Source organism: Protobothrops mucrosquamatus, unplaced genomic scaffold (genome assembly GCF_001527695.2).
Source record: "Protobothrops mucrosquamatus isolate PMUCROS unplaced genomic scaffold, P.Mucros_1.0 scaffold7, whole genome shotgun sequence".
NCBI classification, from domain to species: domain Eukaryota; kingdom Metazoa; phylum Chordata; class Lepidosauria; order Squamata; family Viperidae; genus Protobothrops; species Protobothrops mucrosquamatus.
Window position 1 is genome coordinate 1455938 of NW_015386394.1, and position 21829 is coordinate 1477766.

Consider the following 21829-nt stretch of genomic DNA (forward strand, 5'->3'; position numbering starts at 1 on the left):
ACATCTGATTTGTGATTTTTAAGATTATTGTTTTTCTAAACAAAAGAACTTAAAATATTTGTTAAAATTCAAGTGAGTAAATAGGGATTGGAATCCTATAGTTTTAAGTATAATACAGATAAATATTAATATAATATATATATTCTTCTGTTCAATCATGTCCAATTCTCAGAGGCTGCTTAGACAAATCTCTGCAGTTTTCTTGGCAAAGTTGGTTTGCTGTTGCCAGTTTCTTAGGGCTGAGAAAATAATTGGTCCAAGGTCATTCAGTTGACTTTGTGCTTAAGGCAGGACCAGAACTTAACAATTTCTCAGTTTCTAGCTGGGTGTCTTAACTACTATGCTAAACTCGTTCTTGTATAATATATAATATAGGACTGAAATCATCCCTAACCATTGGGCATGCTGGCAGGGACTAATAGGTGATAGAATCCAACAATATTTGAAAAAGTATAGGTTCCCCACTTCTATCTTTCAGGAGTCTTGCTTTATCATTAAACACAATATGTGGGCTCAAAATTGTTGGGTCAACTCTCAGAATCCCTGTCAATGATGTTGGGAATTCTGAGTGTTGAAGCCCATGATGTTAGTGACACCAGATTGCAGAGAACTGCCATAGTATAAAGTGATCCACTCTAGATAGCGCATGAAAAAGAGCTGATGATTGCAGAATCCTTTGCCAAACTAGTTCATGCAATGTGCCTTTCCTTCATTTGTAATGCAGCTGTTTGTATCTTTCTTTCTTTTCTTGATTAAATTGTGTCATAAATGTTTGTTCTGCAAAGGCCAGTGACCTTCCATATTGTTAATTTTTATTTAGCATCAACTGTGCCAACAACTTTTTTTCCACAGGACTTTGAGATATAAATTGTGGGCAAGGACAAAATTAAGCAGCACTGTGTATAAGTACAGTCTCTGCTGAATATCAAGCACCTGTGTTATAGATGAGGAAGTTGAGCAACAGATGAGGAAGGTAAGGAACAAATAGCATGTTGGGATCACAAAGCTATACCATGTGATTCAAAGTTTATTGGCTGGGAGGCAAAGGTTCCTTCATTTAAGCCTGGAGGGACTGGGTGGAATGTGAGAATTACATCTTTTGATTATTCGTGACTTCTCTTCTTTTTGCCTTGCACAAAACAGGGCTTGGATAGAGCCTGCAACATATTGGATTCTGATTCCAAGATACCAAGACTAAATTCCTGCCATGCTGGATCTATACACAGCTGTGTTTGGGCTTTTGATTCTTCTGCCCCTGCTGGGCAAATATTTCTTCCCCTATTTTTGGTTAGATCTGAAAAACATTATTGCCTGCATACACATGGGATATCAATGCCACAGTTACATGCAGCGCACTGCCCCTTTCACTGTATTAGAAATATTTTTGGCCAGAGTTAAGAAGTATTCAGACAAACCCTTGATTATCTTTGAAGATGAGGTTTATTCCTACCGAGACATTGATAGACACAGCAACCAGATAGCCAGAGTACTGAAGGACTATGTGGGGCTGAAAGAAGAGGAGACCATGGCTATTTTCTTCAAAAACATTCCTGCCTATCTCTCAGTTTTGATTGGCTTATCAAAGATTGGCTGTCCCATGGCATGTGTCAACTATAATTTACGACTCAAATCTCTGATACATGTGCTGAAGTCTTGCAAGGCTAAAATTCTTCTAACAACTCCAGGTGAGAGAATCATGTAGGAAATACTTCCATAGAAAATAGTAATATGTTGTAACTATTGGTCATTTCTTTTCTTTTTGAATTGCATCCAAAGATATTTTTTTAACCCAGGGGGATGGGCAAAGTGTTACCACAATTTCTGATTTTGCATTAGTAAAATAAGTTCGACATATGCAAAATGATTTCTTTTATAACATTATTCTGTCAGCATTGGATGAGTTAAGATTGTGAATTTATGTAGTAGTAAACCTCTTGGTTTAATAAAAGTCCACATTTACATTTCTCTATTAAAAATCTCCCAATAATTCAACTAACTGTAAATGTGTTTGAATGAATGAACCTCTTTCTCCTTTATTCTTTTTGTCTTGTCCAGCACTATGACATCAATTGTCTTTTGAGATCAGGAGGGTAAGACCATAAGAACTGCAATGGGCCATGTAGAGTAGCATTTTGTTTCCGTAGTATAAAATAGGTATTTTCCAGAAGCTAAGATTATCCACCTGTCCCATCAGATCTGGAAGAAGGAGCTTATGATGGGTCCTGTATAAACAGGATTTCCATCTGATGGCACCCAGACTCTGGAACATTATTCCCCACTAAGGTTAGATTGGTCCTAACTTTGTTGATCTTTAGGAAGTCCCTGAAGACATGTCTATACCATTAGTTGTGTGGAGCCCATGTTTTATGAGCTCTAAGCTGGCGCTTTCTTGCACTTTAACATCTTTAATCAGTTTCTGTATGTCTGCTGTTTTAACTTGTAAGACTCATAAATGAGACAGGCAGCTATATAAATTTAAATAAATAAGTGAGTGGATCAGTCCATTCTAGTGTCTTTTGGACACTAGTATTCAGATAGAAGCATCTTTGGGGCAGTATTTTGAGGTAGAAATCTAAGGTCTTTACTGCACTTTGAAGTAAGGAAGTAATTTGCATTGCTATTTAATGAATATCCTGGTTTCTGGCCTTTTTGAGAAATCTGGATAATCCACAGCTGTGTAATTATACCACAGTATTCAGATTCATATTGCTTGCAGGCTCCCTATAGATTTTGAAATGAGCATTGCTGATGAGAGAGAGAGAGAGAGAGAAAGAGAGAGAGATGTAACCCTTTTACATTGTTTTAATGCATTTATTAATGTTATTATGTATAAATATAATTCATAGAATCATATACCTAATGAGTTTATACTTAATAAAGGTATACTTTGGAGCTGTGAATAATGAAGCAAGGAAGGTTGTGGCTGTGGTTGTGGTTGGAGGCAATCTGATAAGTTAAAGTTAATTAGCAATTGGGCCCTATTCAGCGAAGGAGTCAATTTCTACCTCCACTGCATTTTCACAATGTCTTCCGGAAAGCTGGGTTGAGAAATGAAATATTGATCACATTCTGGTCCTAGAAGAGAACTGGTCATTTTCTGAATGACTTACTATGATAATTTTGCAGGATACTTGGAGATTCTCACATTAGACATGACTTGGGATATTTCTGCATGAAATGCTGATATTCCTACAGTGGTTTCATCCTATCTTTGTTCTCATTTTTTCTTTTATGATTTGAAAGAAGTATAATTTAGTGATCTTCTTGGGCTTCTTAGTAATAATATTCAGCACCATTTTTCTGAACAACCGCCTGAGGTGAGGTTTGGGGATAATGTTTTATAGAAAAATTTAAAGGTATTCAGAAGATATCATTAGACGATATCACTACTGTTCTGTTCCTTGGATCTTTACTCTGATTCTAAAGTGTATGGATTCTATTTTATCATGTATAATCCCATTACTGTTTGGACCCATGAAATAGTTTGCAAAACTTATTCAATCCCATTGTTAATGATGGTGGGGTTATTTTTGTTGACAGTGATTTAGAGCTATTTTTGTTTTAGTTGGACTAGAACATTTTTATTCCAATTCTTGCCTTTTTCTTTGTATTATATCTTCAACATGATCTCAGTGGGCTTAAAATTATATAGCAAGTTTTACACTCCTTCCAAAATTGATATTTCTATGTATCCATAACATATGCAAATACACTGTTCTTACTGAAACATAGCTCCAAAAGCAATATTCTTTTCATACATATAAGTACTGTAAGGTAACCATGCTATTTATTGTCAGATTTTGAATTGATATTCAAAAGTGATTAACACTAGATTGCTATAAGTCAATGATGTATATGTTCAGCTTGGTTATAATTATATTTTGAATGTAACCATAAAAATGGCTAAAGAATTATTACACAACATTAGAAAGATAAATGTATTCAGGACCTGCAGCAACAGAATACTGATATACTGTATATTATTTGTTAACACCTGAATTAAATATTTTTCAACAAAGAAGCATGCAAAAGACATGAAAGCAATTCAATCATTCTTTTTTATTTTTTGAAATAAAATAATATTCCAGACTGGCTTCTTTTCTCCCTCCTTTTTCTTGCTTTCTGGCTTGCTTGTTAGTGCTAGCAGACAGATTCGTGTATACATTTTTCATCCTGTTTCATATAATAAAATAATCAGGAAAAATGGACTATATTATACATTTTTGCCTAGGAGTGCTTAGTGTTTCTAAGAAAACAAGGTTAGAGTTCTACTCTTTACATTGTCTTTGCAAAAACTCTGCCATGCTTTTCCTCCATTTTAGTACTTATGAAAGAGGCTAAAAAAAAAAGATTTCCAAAATTAAGGCAGTAAATTCACTCAAATATTTTTTCTTTCCTTTTTCAAGATTTAAAAGATGCCATTGAAGATGTCCTGCCTACTTTAAATGATGAAGGGATACGTGTTTTCTATCTGAGTGATGATTCCCCAACTGAAGGTGTAGAGGCACTGCTCAAACGAATCAAATTAAGCTCTGCTGAATCAGTGCCCTTTTCCCTCAGAGCCCATGTAACCCCTAAATCTACATGCCTATATATTTTCACCTCTGGTACCACAGGTGAGCAGCATCAAAGGTGGAGTGGTTGCTGGGAGAGCTAGAAGGGTAGAATATGCTGTTGGCTGGAAAGACTCTCTATTGACTTCTGCTTGTATCGTTGCATGATTTTTATGATATGCATAGCCTAGAGCAGGGGTGTCAAACTGCCAGCCCGCGGGCCGGTTGCATCATACGGAGGCTGCACCCACCCCAGCTCCGGCAATGCAAAAAAAGTCGTGATACGTCACAAAACGTCATGTGACATGGTGAGTTTGACACCCATGGCCTAGCGGCTAGATCAGGGTTAGGTAACAAGTTACAAAGTTAGATTAACAAGTCATTTTCCTTGGTATCTGCAAGGCTTCCTGCCCATCAGACATCATCATTATCATGTCATCCTGACCTGTCCACCTGACATCATAATCATCATGTCATGTCAGCTGATGATGCTGTTGTCGAATGGAAATCGGCAAAACTTTAGTTCATTGATCTGTGATTTTTTTTTGGCCAGTGAATGCCAAAAAAGGGATCATATTATAATCCCTATGTCTGGCATGGAGTCAAACATGCTATGAAACTGATTCTAAATTATTATTTCTTGCTTTTTCTCTCAATTCATTGCACCCTTTATTTCTTATTCTCTTTTTACTTTCCTCCAGGACTCCCCAAAGCTGCTGTCATTTCCCAGAAGAAAGCATTAATGGGGTCGTACCTGTTTTACTTGACCGGTGTCCATAACAAGGATGTTATTTATACTCCACTCCCACTGTACCACTCAGCTGGACTCTTTGGGCTTCTGGGGACCATAAAAGTGGGTAAGCACAAAAGAGTAGGGAGCCTGGAATACACATAAAGAGATCTTCATTCTCAGAGTATAATCAATATATTATACAGAGAACATCGTAGCCTGCCCCAGATTTTATCCCAGCAAACTAATAATAGCTCTGCGTGAAGGAGTTAAGAAAAATGGGAGGAGGCAAGCAGGAAAATGTGAAGGCTTATACTGTGGTGTCAATTATTTACCAACCTTCATATAGTAATGATATACAGGTGGGCCTCGACTTACAATAGTTCATTTAGTGACCATTCAAAGTTATGGCACTGAAAAAATGGACTTATGACCATTTTTCACACAATTGTTGTAGCATCACTATAGTCATGTGATCAAAATTCAGACACTTGGCAACTGATTCATATTTATAACAGTTGCAGTGTCCTGGAATCATGTGATGACCTTTTGCAAACTCCTTACAAGCAAAGTCAATAGGGAAACCAGATTCACTTAATAACTGTGTTGCTAACTTAACAACTGCAGTGATTCACTTAACAACTGTGGCAAGAAAGATCATAAAATGGAACAAAATTTCACTTAGCAGAAATTTTGGGCTCACTTATGGTTGTAAGTCGAGGACTACCTGTACATTCCCAGTNAATATAACCTCAAAATTAGTAAAAATTAGATGTGCCAAGAACACTTTAAGTGGCTTTTGGCAGATTCAGAAGGAAACTTCCCTCTCTTGGAGCTGTTTTGCAATGCAAATAAATGTACTTATAAGGCAACAAATGGACATGTCAAGATATGAATGTCAATGCTGGGAGTGTGAGGATCAGCAGGAGGAGGAGGGGGAGGAGTTTTTCTTGTTTTAACCATAGGCCACCAGAAAGTATACATGAATTTCACAGACTGATAGATATTTTAGCAGTATTCATTTTCTATGATTGTGTCATTTGTTTATTTATATTTATTTATATTCCATCTTTATTATTCTTACAAATAAGCCAAGGCAGCGAATATATCAAACATAGCAATATTTTCCCACAACAACAACTCTGTGAGGTAGATTGGGCTAAGAGAGAGTGACTGACCCAAAGTCACACCCAGCTGGCTTTCATGGCTAAGATAGGACCTGAACTCACAATCTCCGTAATGGAAGAACATGAAAATTACATCCCTTTTTGTTTGCTAATTTATTTATTGAAATCTTTCTTGCCAGTTATTCCTAGTAGATAATTCTAGGGCAGGTCATAATATCAGTTTTATGGAACACTTAAAGTGGTAAAGACTACCCAGCTAAACTAAGAAGCAGAAAACAACTTGTAAATCATTGAATAGTGGGTGGATAGATCACTGGACCAAAGATGTGTGGATCAAATATTTTCTGATCACAACCGTATAAATTGTAAAAATATATAAACCTAAATGGCCTATTTCTTGCCAACATCCCAACCTATTTGGATATTTGATTGCAGAAGAATGACATTCAAAGGAGCAGGAAAGTTGCAGAGAAGAAGACCTTTTATTTATTATATTTATTTATCTTACTTATATCTTGATTTTGTCCTCTTCAACTGTCTCGGATCCAAATCATTTTAGGCCTTTTTAAGTAACTGGGGGAAGATGTCATTGAAAAGTTGCAGGGTAGAGCATTTCAGCTCAGGGTTCTAACCCAGTGATCACACTAACTTCCTGAACTTTCTCTCTCTGTTTATGTAAGGGGCTACATGTGTTCTGAGATCTAAGTTCTCTGTTTCTCATTACTGGGATGACTGCAGGCGTTACCGTGTCACTGTGATCCAGTATGTAGGAGAACTGATGCGCTACTTGTGTAATGCACCAAAGGTAATTGATAAGATGGACTAATACCTAAGAAAATGATATTATAAAGAATGATAAGGGACTACCTGCCAAATTGCACATAGCAGTGTCTAGGCGATGCAGATAACAATCTAAAAAATAACTAGGCCCGTATCATATCATAGAGACGTAGGCCCAGTTTGTCATGAATGCATGACGTGTTTATATATTCCTTTCTCCTATATCCATTCCTTCTCCCTTCATGTAACCCAATTTGCTCCTTTGTTTTATATTTGCCAAGGAGAAAGTCATAGAACACATATATGCATAAAGTTACATATGTATATATATATAAATCTATGTATTTATAGAGGTAAAAGGAAACAAGAATGGTATTATTACTAATCTTTCATAGAAGATTTTTCTGTTGAGGAGTGGGGAGGGAATAGTCATTGTCACAAGAACAGTAAACAACATGTTTTCTAGCAACAACCATTTAGTTACAAATGCTAGAATGTGGTAATTCGTGACATTTCTGCTAGGCCTTAGTCAACTCTGAGTCCCTGCTACTTGCTCAGAGATGCTATTCAGTGGTACTAAGGTATTAACCAGAATTTGGAAACCAAATCTGTTTTATTTATTTACTGGTGACATGGATTTCCATCTGCCTATACTAACAGCATCATAGATATGCAACTGTAGTCTGAAATAACTAACACTCCCTCATAGAGTTTAGAGTCTAATTGTAAACAATCTTTATGGACTTCCCATCATCTTGTAGGCTGTTCTTCAAGTAACCTCTTAAAAAGCTGATTCCCTGCCTGATCAGTTGGCATGGCACTGATCAGTACATACAGTATTTATTTTGGAGAGCTCTAATTTCTTTGATATCTCACCTTGCAGAGAGACAATGACCGTGACCATAGGGTGCGAGCAGCCATTGGCAATGGATTACGAACAGAGATTTGGAATGAGTTCCTGAATCGATTTGGACCCATCAAAATCTACGAAGTTTATGGAGCTACTGAAGGAACTGGTGGATTCATTAATTATGTAGGAAAAGTTGGAGCAGTGGGAAAGACCAATTTCTTCATTAAGGTAATGCGAAGTTGTCCCAAAGGTGCTTTTTCAGGAGGCAACTGGACTTTTTTGTTTTTCCTTCAAAGACGTTTTGCTTCACATCCAAGAAGCTTCTTCAGCTCTGACTGGATGGTGCAGAATGGAAGGATTTCTATTCCTTGCAGACAGCTGGTCATTTGCATTCTTTTATAGAGTTGTTGATGCCACCTGGAGGCTTATCTATGTCATCAGGGTCGCCTGAGTAGTGCAAATGTGTGTGGCGCCTTCTTGGCTGCAGGATATTTTCTGCCTTGTGTCCCTTCACTATTGAAGACAAGCAAAGGCTGTTGGGGATGAATCTGTGTTGTCTGCATCTCAAACTGAGCTGCAAATGGTTCCTGCAATCTGCAATGTTTTCTGGAAATCTGTTCATACTTCCACATCATTCGAAGAGTGTTTATCCCAAAGTGCATGGCTAAATGACTATGGAGATTCTCAGTCATCCAGGTCACAGTTGTCCCAAAGCTTCTTTTTCAGGAGGTAACTGGACTTTCTTGTTTTTCTTTGAAGATGAAAATGACCAGCTGTCTGCAAGAAATATAAATCCTTCCATTCCCCACCATCCAGTCAGAGCTGAAGAAGCTTCTTGGATGGGAAGCGAAATGTCTTTAAAGGAAAAACAAGAAAGTCTGATGGGTTGCTTCTGTAACCGATCGATCTCATCACCCTCGTCTGGGTCTTCCAGTATTTCTGTAGTTTCGTGATGCACAGCTATCTGGCTGAGGGGAGTCTTTTGAGGTCATTGCTCCACCGGTGGGCTCGTCTGCCATGACCACCTTTAACGCATCCTGGAACATCAGCATTTCTTTTGCGAAAAGCCTTTGCTGCAAATCTTGGTTCCTTAGGCCACACACGAGTCTGTCTCTGAGACATTCCTCTAAGACAGGAAATTTGCAGAGTCTTGATGCTTATCTTAGTGTGGCCACGAATTCAGCTGCTGATTCCCCTGCCTGTTGCTCTCTTTGCTCAAATACATGCCACCAAGCAATAATGGACAGCCTGGGTTCAAAATGTTCCTTTAGCCTCCTCTTCAGATCAGTGTATGTGACTGATTCTAAGCTGGCTGGGGCAATCAGGTTCTCCTCGATGTTGAAGGTCACCTGCTCGCACATGCAGAGCATGGTTGCTGCCTTCAGCCCATCGTCTCTCACCTATTTGACCCGCAGGTAGTTCTCCACCCTGGAGACGTAGGAGCTCCATTGTTCAGGGTGAGAAACATCAAATTCGTTCAGCTTGCCCACTTTGGCCATAGCTGATATTCACGAGGTCCTGGTCAACGCCTTCTGCTGCTAGGAGCTGCTAGATAAATCCTTGGGACAGATCCCTCAGGAAGACTGTGCCTCCAGTGTGACTTTACTGGCAGGCAGGGTGGGGACGTGGTTCCTACCAGGGCTCTGGTGCCTGGTCTCACATCCTAGTGACTTCTGGCTAAGTGCTTCAGCTCTCTCTCTCTCCTTAGCAGCATCCCACCTTTGTCGCCACTGTTGTGTATTGAGTTCTTTGAGGCATAGACCAGTAATAAAAACTATTCTTTATTGCTGAAAACACAGAAGTGGCTCCGACAACCACGACATCTATTTATACAGTGCCGCCACTAGGCGGCGATCGATCGTTTTAAAGAACAATTTCCCGCTTAAATTGCAGGCTAGCAGTTTGCTCCACAATAGTTGGAGACTCTTTTCAAACATACACAACAACGGATCATAACAACTATTAATGACTAACCCAATACATTATAGCAACTGTATTTAATATTCCTTCTTCCTCTTAATTTCACCACAACAATCACCCTATAAGGAGGGTTGGGCTGAGAGAGAGTGTGACTGGTCCAACGTTACCCAAACAGCTTTCATGCATAAGGTGAGATTAGAATTCACAGTCTCCCAGTTTCTAGGCCAGCACCTTCACCATTACACCAAAAGGTAAGGGTGGGATGTCTGATGGAAGTGCTTGTTCTCTTGCCTATGATAAATAATTCATTTTGCCCAGTCTAAAGAATGTGATAAAACACCAGTCACAACATACTTGATTTTCTGCCTCATTGTACCACAGGATTTGTTCAGAGGCTGAAGGGAGAGACTTTAGCTCTGTAGGGTTTAGCTGGGCTTCTTTATCCAGCATGAATTTCCTTGTTCCTTTTGCTCATTAAATCCATATAGACAAATGTAAACCTGTCATCAATGCCTGTTTTGGAATCATATTTCTACTTGTCTGTTCAATTTCAGAAACTATTTAACTATAAACTTGTGCAATATGATGTGGATGCAGATCAGCCTGTGAGAGATGAGAAGGGGTTCTGTATCCCAGTGCCTACAGGTATGTTTTCTAAGACAGACCGACAAACAGAAAGCTAGACACGTTTAAGATAAACTAAACGTTGCAATGTCAAGAGTTCACTCCATAGAAAGATATTCTGCCTTCAGTGTAATCTTTTCAAACCTGCTCCTCCAAGTCAATTGGGCTTCGACTGCCATAAATCACAGGAACATCAGGTCTGTGGCAGAATTTCCCCACCTTTTCAGCTTTGCAGACCGGTTGCAAACAGCTCGTGGCCCACTAGCGAACCACAGCCCTGGTCTAGGGCATGTAAAAATATGATGTATTATTAAAAGAAAATTCACACATCCATTCTTCTTTAAAAAAATAATAAAACATTTAAAAAAGTTTCTAAAACTTTCACTGTTTTAGAGACCATGTGTAAAAAATATCAAGATGGCAGCTGTGATTGTGCAATCAAAACCCCAACCCTTTTAATATTCATTGAACAATGGATGGAGTTTTGATCATGATATTGCAGTCAAGCTCTTGCTCCTTTTAACAATCACCCTGCCCAGTGAACACTCCTGAACTGTTTTTACACCAAAGACCCAGAGTGCATGCTGCCATAACATAGATAATATGCTTGGCTTGCATCTTTCTATTGCTTCATGCAAGGATTTTGATTCAAGAATGAGAATGCTAGAAGATTCTAAGCATTACTATGTTGAGATTACCTTTTATTGGTGGTTCTAATCACTTTTCTCTGTAGAAGATTTCTGGCATTCTTTTTATATATCCTAGTGCTAGTGTACTATCTGTGAAATTAAAAAAAATCTTTTCAACAAAGCATAGTAGAAATGGAAATATGGGATTCTCTTGCTTCTGGTTCAATGTGAAGCAAAAGGCAAATCAATGTGTATCACTATAGTATTTTCATAAATGTAGCACATATTGTATTTGTATTAAGAACAAATCAGAAACACAAACTAAAATAGACATTATGTACAAAATGGACACAAGTCCATTTTATAGTCCATTTTATGAACTACAGTTTATAAAAGATAACTTTGTAGGTAAAAAGTATATACACCATTAGTATACAAACTTCTATTCACATCATAATAACAATAGTAACTGTGGTTACTATTGTTTGAGGGGAAGTGAGTGGGTGGGGGATTAGACTATCTCATATTTTAATAATAAAGTTTTTTTTAACTGCACTGGCTACATCAACATAATGTTAATTATACTGTGCTTGCATATAGTGCATATGTTTGTCCTTGTAAAAGGCTACTAAGATTCTAAGTTTATTTAATATTTGGGACCTTATAACTTATGCTTGTTTACTGTTCTCTTTGATAAAGGGAGTATCTGAAATGTTTAAGAGAATAAATGCAGATATATTACACAACAGCTAGTTCTGAGGTTTTTTCTTGTTAATATTTGTTCCTCTTCTTAAGGGAACTATTCATAAACTACCTCTGTGTGGCAAATCTTGTAGGAAAGGGATCTAAAAACCATTCTATCACTACCAACTTCAGGAGTCTTTATGGGAATCTACAACCAATTGATAAATACATTAACTAATTTCTAAAAAAAACCCATAAGCATAAAATGAATACTTTTAGCAATGTGAGTCTCTATTTAACAATCTTTTTTTTTCAATCAGAAACCCTCTAGAATAGTGGTGGCGAACCTATGGCATGGGTGCCAGAGGCGGCACTCAGAGCCCTCTCTGTGGGCACACGCGCCATCACCCCAGTCCTAGCCTTCAGCTGGGTTTTATAAAACCTTTTCGCTTTAGGCCTCCACCGCCATGTACAAAAAAAAAAGTCAATTTCAACTTCTCGCGGGAAAAAAAAAGATCTTGCAAAGTTAGAATTGATTGATTTAATTTGTTAGTCCCACCCAGTCTGCCATTACCACCACAGCCATGCCCAGCCAATGGGCGACACCCATCCAGCACCCGATGATGCATAAGTGGGTTTTGGGTTGCAGTTTTGGCACTCGGTCTCTAAAAGGTTTGCCATCACTGCTCTAGAATCTTGATATATCAGATTTTAATTCCTTTTGATTATGTTCATAGAGATTATGAGACCCAGAGTACAACATGTTTGATAGGCACCATGTTCGGAAAGCTGCATTAGACCATGTCCTTGCAAGTTTTGAACTTATCTTTGTGATATATATATATATATATATATATATATATATATATATATATATATATATATATATTTGTTTTTTGAGGTTTTCACGGGTGTTTATATGTGAGTCTTTGGTCATTCGGGTTTTCTCCCATGTAAGATTAGAAGTATCATAGCGACGTTTCGATGAAATCACATTCATCATCATCAGGCTTGTGCTTTTAGCTTTGTGCTTCTCAGTGTAATATGGCTGTTTATTCATGATACCTCCCGCCTACCAGCCATTTGGAAACCCGCCCTTATTGGCAAACGAATCCCTAACACAAAGAATGACACCAGACCCACACTCACGAAAACCACACAGGATGTCACCACCACATATCCACGCAAAAAGCAAACCCAAACCCACACAGATGATGAGGCACGACCACAAACTAGAAGCCAGTCCACAGCTGCATCATTAACCACTTTAAACCCCTCCAATCCATACATGAAGCAAACTGACACCCACCATAAAGATGTGGCATGACCACGAACACGAAGCCAAACAACAGCAATGAAGCTCACCATCTCAAATCCTCCTGCCACTCAAACTAACCTGAGCACAACAAAGCCCCCACCCAAACAGAACACTCCCCCATCCAATTAGAGCACAGCCAACCCCCCCATCCAATCAGAGCACAGCCAAGCTCCTTAACCAATCAGAACACACCTCCACCCAATCAGAACACAGCCAAGCTCCCACCCAATCAGCTCAAACCCCACTGGCAGTTAAAAGGAAGAAACAGCTGCGATCACACACACTACACCCAGAAGCACGAAGCTGAAGACACCAGCCTGAAGATGACGAATGTGACTTCNGTATTAGCCCCTAGGCCACAGGCTCTTTCTCACTTTGTTAGCTACCAGAGACAGGGGAAGAGGATGAATGCTTTTTTTTTTTTTTTTGAACACCCTATCAGCCCAAATATGGGATTTCTCTCTCCCATATTTGGGCTGACAGGGTGTTCAAAAAAAAAAAAAAAAAGCATTCATCCTCTTCCCCTGTCTCTGGTAGCTAACAAAGTGAGAAAGAGCCTGTGGCCTAGGGGCTAATACTTCTGCTTAACATGCAGACAGCCCAGGTTCGAATCTCAGAAGGGTATGTCTGGCTGATGAAAACCAAATAAGATTAGAAATAGCTATCCCAGTACTCCCTTAATTCTTTGTTAGCAATCCAAATTTTGAAAAACACATATGATGTCGCAGTTAAGCGACTGCTGCCTGTGGATGGCTCTGGATTGAGCTGATACAGGCAAAAGATTTCTCTCTCCCATATTTGGGCTGACAGGGTGTTAAAAAAAAAAAAAGCATATATATAATAAATTATTTCAAATAAGCAATGTTTGAAGCAAAATGTTTAAAGCAAAAGCAAAAACAAAATTGCCATAGTTTCTTCTCAGCAATGCTAAGAAGGAATTATAAAATTGAGAAAGAAATGCAGTACAACAGATGTCTACGGAGATTCTTAATCATTCAGGTCATGGTTGTCCCAAGGATGCTTTTTTAAGCTGCAACTGGACTTTCTTGTTTTTCTTTGAAGATGTTTCGCACCTCATCCAAACAGCTTCTTCAGCTCTGACTGAAGAAGCTTCCATTCCCCACCATCTAGTCAGAGCTGAAGAAGCTTCTTGGATGAGAAGCGAAATGTCTTCAAAGAAAAACAAGAAAGTGCAGTTTCCTCCTGAAAAAAGCACCTTTAGGGGAGTACAATAGAGTTTTCTGGAAAAGGTATTGTAGCGATTTTAACCAAAATAAGCTTACACTGCAGTACATCTTGACTGATGGCGATGGACAGATGTTATCCTTGGGTCTATTAGGTCAAAGATCTTAGGTTTAAAATCACCTAAGCTTCTAAGGGACAGATATTACATAAAAGTATGAATATGAATATGTGCAGTATGTGTATGTGCATGTGCATGTCTATATGTATATGTGTGGAGGGGGAGGGGGAGGGAAGGGGAGGTTGTATAATCCGCTTTACCTTCCTAAAATAAATGTCAATTCATTTAATTAGTTGATGTAACCAATATAATCAGTGTAAGTGTCCTACTACAACTGTGCATGCTCAACTCTCTTGCTTTATCTGGTTGAGGGATGGATGTCCTGAAAAACATGAATGAGGGCTATTTTTCATGGTCAATTTAAAGTCTTATCTCTCAGTTTTAAGCCCACAGAAAGCTAAGCTCAGTAAAGTTTCCTATCTTTATTGTATTACAGATATAATGGTAGCAAATATTGCCATCTTTACTTGTGCTGTACAAGTATGTTAAAAGCAGGAACTGGTTACATTCTCCCAATATTGTTTCCCTCTCCTCCCACCAAACATCACCAGCTAGCATGTGGATATCCACCAATCACTCTCCTATGATATGGATTGTCTTAAGAGAAGATAGTCTGTCTAAACATATTGTCAACTTCTGAAATGAACCTGGCTGAAGCTATCATTGTCATTCTCAGTTGCCACACAGATTGGGAGGAGGGGGGGAGAAACCAAAAGGATTGCTAGACGAAACACAGAGTGATCCTGTGGGAACCAAGATCATTCCAACAAGTGCTGGAAGTTGGAGAGAAGTGTCATGGAGCCCACCAATTGCCCTCATTGGGTAGTGTGATCAATAGCATAGTAGGGGGGGAAAGTATTACATTTAGTTACATTGAATTCCTGGGCGGAAAGTTTAGAGTTGGTTTCACTTTTTACCATGCTGATATTATGTATCCAATAAACATGTTCTTTGAGGAAATTTCAAGCCTCGGAGTCCTGATTGTTGGGTCCATTAATCGGAACCTTAACCATTCATATCAGCTGATAGTCACACTCCTTTTGGATACATTGGATGATGATGACGTCATGAGGACACAGTGCAAAAAGATTGCTAGCATATACTTATACTGTGGTGAGGAAAGTGCAAGCGAGAAAAAGCTGGGGATGATATCTCCCTTTGTCTTCTGGGAAGTTATTAAGGCCTATGGCAGCTGATCATTGGATGATCAGATAATTTCTGATCTATTGGTTGCTATTGGTTCTTTGTTGTGAGGCAATTTATTGATTCCACTTGCATCCCTTTTCATGTTCTAGGACAGGGAGGTTTAATGGTAATACAGATAAGTAAGGCACTCCCGTTTGAAGGTTATGCAGGAGATTATCGAAACACAGAGAATAAAATTCTCCCTAATGTGCTAAAGAAAGGAGACAGTTATTTTAATACTGGAGATCTTTTGATGGAAGACCATGAAGGTTTTATCTATTTCCAGGATCGTGTGGGAGATTCTTTTCGGTGAGTCTCATTATTCATTCCATTAGTAAATTGAATCTGCAGTTTTGCCTAACTGAAATAAGATACCGAATGGGACATGATTCATTTGTGCTCACTGTTACTTTATGACTTTTTATTACAGTTAAGAATTTGAAATTCATTTGACTGAGGACAGTATTGGTCAAAGATAGAGAGCCAGTGTGGTCTAGGGTTAAGATACCAAGTTAGAAGCTGGAAGTCTATGAGCTTCTAGTCCCGCCTTAGTCATAAAAGCTGGCTGGGTGATTCTGAGCCAATCACTTTCTCTCAGCCCATTGAAAGTGTTGGTTGATCAATACTTGGTTGATCCCCCCAAAATTTGGATCCTGCACCTGTGGGGAAATGGAAGAGGAGGAGAGGGAGGAGGAGGAGGAGGATGGGTTGTTCAAAGATGCTTGCTAAGCCTTAGAGAACCAATCTTGGATTTTGACTCAGTGAACTTGATTCATGAAACATCCAATATGAAGCACATCTCTGCTTTGAATAATCTCAAAGCAGAAACAAAATCATCCCCAAGAACTCCAAAGAACCAATACGCTACAACACGCTATATACCACTGTATTTACAGTGTGTGAACCAACTCCAAGAATTCCCCAACCAGCATGCATCTTAAAGTTGCTAGGGTTGAGAAATACATTATAATACATAGTGAAAGCCAAAGAAAAACTGTCATATAAAGAAACCTACCACCCCCTATATATAGCACCAACTCAATACAGAGCACTGATAATGGTTTCAAGTCATTGTCTGCAAGGAAACAAGCAAGCTCAGAGAGCACTAAAATTCAACATTTCAACCTTGAGCTCCATTTATTCTTTTCTAAAGGACAACATACTTTGTTAGATTTATGTGATGGTGACCTAAGCCATGCTTATATTATAATTAATCAATGGTTTGTTCTGTGAATATGTTTAATAAAATAATTATCACTGTCATTTTCTTCTGACCTTCTGTCAGCCAGGGACATTTATTGGCACAAACATTTGTATGGCTGAGCAACCATAGTAAATAACTTCCTCTATTGTGTGGTTTTCTCTGTATTTTTGCTAGCAGGCTCATCCTCTTGAGTTTATCTTAGTACTTACTATAAGTTAGGAAATATTTTCCCCTGATCCTAAAGCCAGAAAGAGATCTTGTGAGTGAAGCCATCTACAAGAATATTGAAATGCTAACTAATACATTATTAATACGTTCTATCAAACTGTGTAAGAAATAAAGCCCTCCTGTTTTGGCAGCTGGAAAGGGGAGAACGTGGCCACTACTGAGGTTGAGATGACATTGGCAAGTTTGGATATCATTGAGGAAGTCAGTGTATATGGAGTACCAGTGCCAGGTGAGTTTGAAACACCTATATAAATTTCTACACACCATTTCCAATGCACGTTTAGAAATCTTATTTGCTAAAGATGCTTAATCTGGTTACTGGATTTACCCATTTAGGGGGATTGTGCAATATCCTGAATCATAAGTTCACCTTAACCCTAACCTTATTAATTTGTATACCTCCTCAACCTCAGGGTGGGAGCCATTTGGACTTCTAGGAAGAGGGTGTTCCATAGGGCAGGAACTGCAACAGAAAAGGCACACTTCTAAGGGCCCATAAGGTGACAATATTTAAAGGAAGGACCAGGAGTATGCCTTCAAGGAGGCTCAATAATTAGGTCCTAGGACAAGTAGGGCTTGTGCCCAGTAATGTGAGGGCAGTTTGATCCTGTTGTACCTGAGGAATTGACAGGGTCCTCATGACTGTGAGCTGAACCTTATATTAGATCCATGTCCATCCGGGTTGGCTAAACTTTCCCATAATGTGATGTATGGTGGGGTGTTAGATGTATGTTTTTTTCTTGAGATAAGAGGTGTTTTCTCCTTCCCTTAAAGAGGTGATGGTTCAACCCTTCCTCAAAAAGGCATCGTTAGACCTAATTGTTCTGGACAATTTTTATCAAATTTACAATCTTCCTTTTTTAAGGAAGGCTGTTGAGAAGGTGGTCATGCAGCAGCTTCAGAGAATCATCTTTATTTTGAATTACTGTAACATGCTTTATATGAAAAGTATCTAAAAGGTTCAGCTAGTGAAAAATGTGGCTGCACGGGCAGTTATGTGCAATCCCTGATCAGTGCGCATTACATCTTTGATCTGCAAGCTACATTGGTTGCCCATTTGTTTCTCGGTTCACTTCAAGGTGCAAAGTAAAGCACTACATGAAATGGGACCAGGTTATTTGAGAGAATCTTTCTCTCTCACTACTTTTACTCAGTGCACCAGATCTGGCAAGAGGGGCATGCTCCAGGATCTATGAGACCAAGGAGTGTCATTTGGATCAATTATAGCTTCCATGTGGTCTTCAAGAGTAGCCACCTGCAGGACATCCGGTTTTGTGTCCGTAGCACATGGCCTTTGACTAATCTTTTAGAGGAGAATCTACTGGAAGGATATAAAGTAGCTTAACACACTGAACTGTAATTTTGATTGACTGATAAATTGACTCTTGAATTAAAATGTTGATGAAAGATTTAATGCAACATGCTTTATTATAAGAATAACATAACTAACTCAACCAATGAACTGAGAGATATTTATATCTGCCGCCACTAGGCAGCGACCAATCAGATTTAAACTGTTTTACCCGCTCAGATATGAACTTCAGTTTCCCTCCAGAACAGTTGGAGACACATTTAAACCTAACACATTAACGGTCAATAACAATACATAACACCGATGATGTACTTAAATGGGAAAATTTGGACTAACATATGAAGAAATTATGACTGATAAGAATTGGATTGAATATAAGGGAAATTAAACGTAAACAAAAATTACGAAAATAGGATGCATGGTGAACTAATGAGATGATGGTTATAAGAATAATATAAACTGAAACAAATGTCATACCTAGATATTATTATTATCTGTATAAATATAAAAAATGCTTATATCTAATCATTATATATTGAAAATATTAAGAATTATATTTTGTTTAAGGTTGAAGAAGGAGAATATAAATGGGAGAAGGGAAGATCAAAGAAATATATCATTAATTTATATACTAATTATGAAATTATCAAACAATCATTATTGATTGTTAATTAATTATTATTGTCTTTTTTTTCTTGTTAAAATATAAACCAAGACAACCTGCAGTCTATCAGCTATCTGACTTCTGTAGCTTGATACAAGCCCGAGGGTAGAAAAATCTAAGTTAGATAGAATTGAGTAAGGAGTCCCATATTTTCTTTCAATTAGTTCCATCTTGAAAAGTTACCTTGCACTGCAAGTAGAATTGCAGCATTTTTCCTTATCTGCAACTATTCTTTAGTTACATTTTTAAAAAATGGATATTTTGTGATATGGGAAGTAGCAGGATAAGGTTAAACCATCAATCATGATCTGAGATGAGATATGGTCAACTTCATGGGGACAGAAGATAGAGTGAGGCGCATCAGGCCATTTTGGTGAGATTGTAAATAATGAATGAAAGCTCTTTGCTTAGCACTAGCAACCAGCAGTTTTACTCCTTTTTTGCAGAAAACATGTAGCTTTACTGTCAATTATTCTGCTTTATTCCAGGGCATGAAGGAAAAATTGGGATGGCAGCCATGCGGCTGAAGGATGGGTGCCCCTTTGATGGAAAGAAGTTGTTCATACATACCAAGGATTATCTGCCCAGCTACGCCATACCCCGCTTCATCCGTATCCAGGTGAGAAACGCCTGATTTAGGCTCTTGCTTCCACAGCCTAAGAAATCATTAGAAAAAATAACTCAAAGCCCCAGACTTCAGCATCACAAATTATAATAGAAATAGAAATGCTGTTGCCAATCAGAGTATAAACAGAAAAGAAGTAAAAAGTAGGCTTGATTTGATCAATAAAATAACTAGAGTAAATTACATTGCCAGGAAAGAAAGCTGTCAACTGAGTTTGTATTTGCATGCAATTTTTTTGCTTTAAAAATGCTTACATTTTATTAAAGAGTAGAAGTACATTGATGATTTTAAAAAGTATAACTAGGAACAAAAAATGGGAATAATGAAAATAAAGAGTATATAAATTCATCTGAAATCTGAAAAGGAGGGGGAAAGTTTTATATACTCATATTCAATATTTCTGCACAGAAGAACAGGACTGGCTGTTATGAATTAGAGAGGTTGGAGAAAGCAGGAGGGAAACATTGGGCAGAGGTGAAGCTGAAGATGGGGAAAGCCTTGGGTAAAGGTTGAAAAAGACAATGTGATGATGGTTGTGGGGAGTGGAGGAGATGGAAGGGGCACTGAAGGTACCACAAAGGCAGAGGCATAGCGTGGGGGGTGCAGGGGGGCCCGGCCGCACCGGGCGCAACATCTGGGGGGGCGCGCTCGCACTCGCAGCTCTCTGCCCCTGCCTGTGCGAATCCGATCCGAGCCGCCGGGTCGCTGCCCACTGTGGAGGGGGGGCGCAAATTACTTGCCTTGCCCCGGGTGCTGACAACCCACGCTACGCCACTGCACAAAGGGATGCCAGAGGAGATACAGGGAGGGGATAGAGAAGGTTAAGGAAGGCAGTATCCCATAATGAGGACTGAAGAAGGCAATAGGAAACCCTGGTAAACACAGTAAGAGCAAACAGCAGATAGAAAAACTGGACAAAGAGTAGGAAGATAAGGAAAAACAAAGTTGCATCAGTTTCCTTAATTTGTCTCACACTAGGGCAGTAGGGCAGGGCAATAGTGAAGGGCTAATTCCTGACTCTATTCTCACTGTTGCCTTATACTTCCTGCAGGAGAAGCTGGAGATCACAGGAACTTTCAAGCAGCGCAAAGGTCAGTTGGTGAAGGATGGATTCAATCCTGCCAACATCAACGATCCCTTCTTCCTCCTGGATGACTCAGAAAAGAACTACATACCTATGACTGAGGAGATCTACTGCTCCATTTTAGAAAAGAAAAGAAAACTCTGAAAGAAGGTTTAAAGAGGAGCATAGCAGTGTTTCCTGAACAGCTTTGAAAGTGCAGCCATTCATGTTTGATTTTGCTCAAGAAGGAAAGATTTATGGCTAGAATATTATTGCTTCTTAATTTGTGTGTTCTTGAGATGTCTGATTAATATACTAATTGGGATTTTTTTGGGAAATAATAAAATGTTGCTACTTTCTCTTGCCATAGGATACATTTGTTTTGGAGTGAAGCTTATTCTCAAGAAAGTATTGGGGAAAGTTAACTCTTTTTCCTCCAGTACCATTCCATATCTTGCTTTGTGTCCAATGTAGGAAAAACTATATCAAAGGAGTCTCAAAGCATCAATATATTGTTAAAATTCATACCAATACATGTTTGTGCACGTCTAACATTTTTCCCCAAAAGAATTCATTTCTAAACTCAAATCCTCTCAAATACACCTTTGTATATTATTAATTTAAAATATATTTTAATATCAGTGTAATCTAGCAACCAATCGTGGATAAGAGAGGCCTGGATTCAAATTACCATTTGATCTTGATGCTCACTGGATGATTTCGGCCACTTTTTCTCAGCTTATTCTACCCACATATGCCTCTAATCGAATGGGTAAAAATATGGGAGGACCTTCATCACACTTTTTGTATCCCACTTAAGGAGAAAAAGGGGGGATATTATAGTCTTCACCCTATCAAACATGATCATAAAATCCACTTCCACAAATACTTTAGACTGTTTTTTTAAAGTGAGAACTATATTGCAACAATCAGAGAAACATGATATTCAAAGCACAACTGTAGTGTGCTTTCATGCTTTCCTGCTCATTCATCTGAGAAGTATAAATCAGATGAAATCTGATTCAAGTTA

The 21829-nt window shown here is 38.5% G+C and overlaps 1 protein-coding gene across 2 annotated transcripts; it reads left to right on the top strand.

Moving 5' to 3' along the window:
• The first annotated feature begins 1207 nt into the window (after positions 1-1207).
• Positions 1208-20964, top strand: LOC107282429 (very long-chain acyl-CoA synthetase-like). 2 transcript variants are annotated; one of them, XM_015810207.1, is made up of 10 exons: positions 1208-1685; positions 4407-4616; positions 5255-5410; positions 7091-7215; positions 8074-8268; positions 10515-10605; positions 15814-16012; positions 17267-17364; positions 19600-19730; positions 20788-20964. In XM_015810207.1, the coding sequence occupies exons 1-10, from the start codon at positions 1208-1210 to the stop codon at positions 20962-20964; spliced, it is 1860 nt and encodes a 619-aa protein (XP_015665693.1). The 2 variants fall into 2 exon arrangements, with proteins under 2 accessions (XP_015665693.1, XP_029138818.1); XM_029282985.1 differs by lacking the exon at positions 5255-5410.
• Positions 20965-21829: the final 865 nt, after the last annotated feature.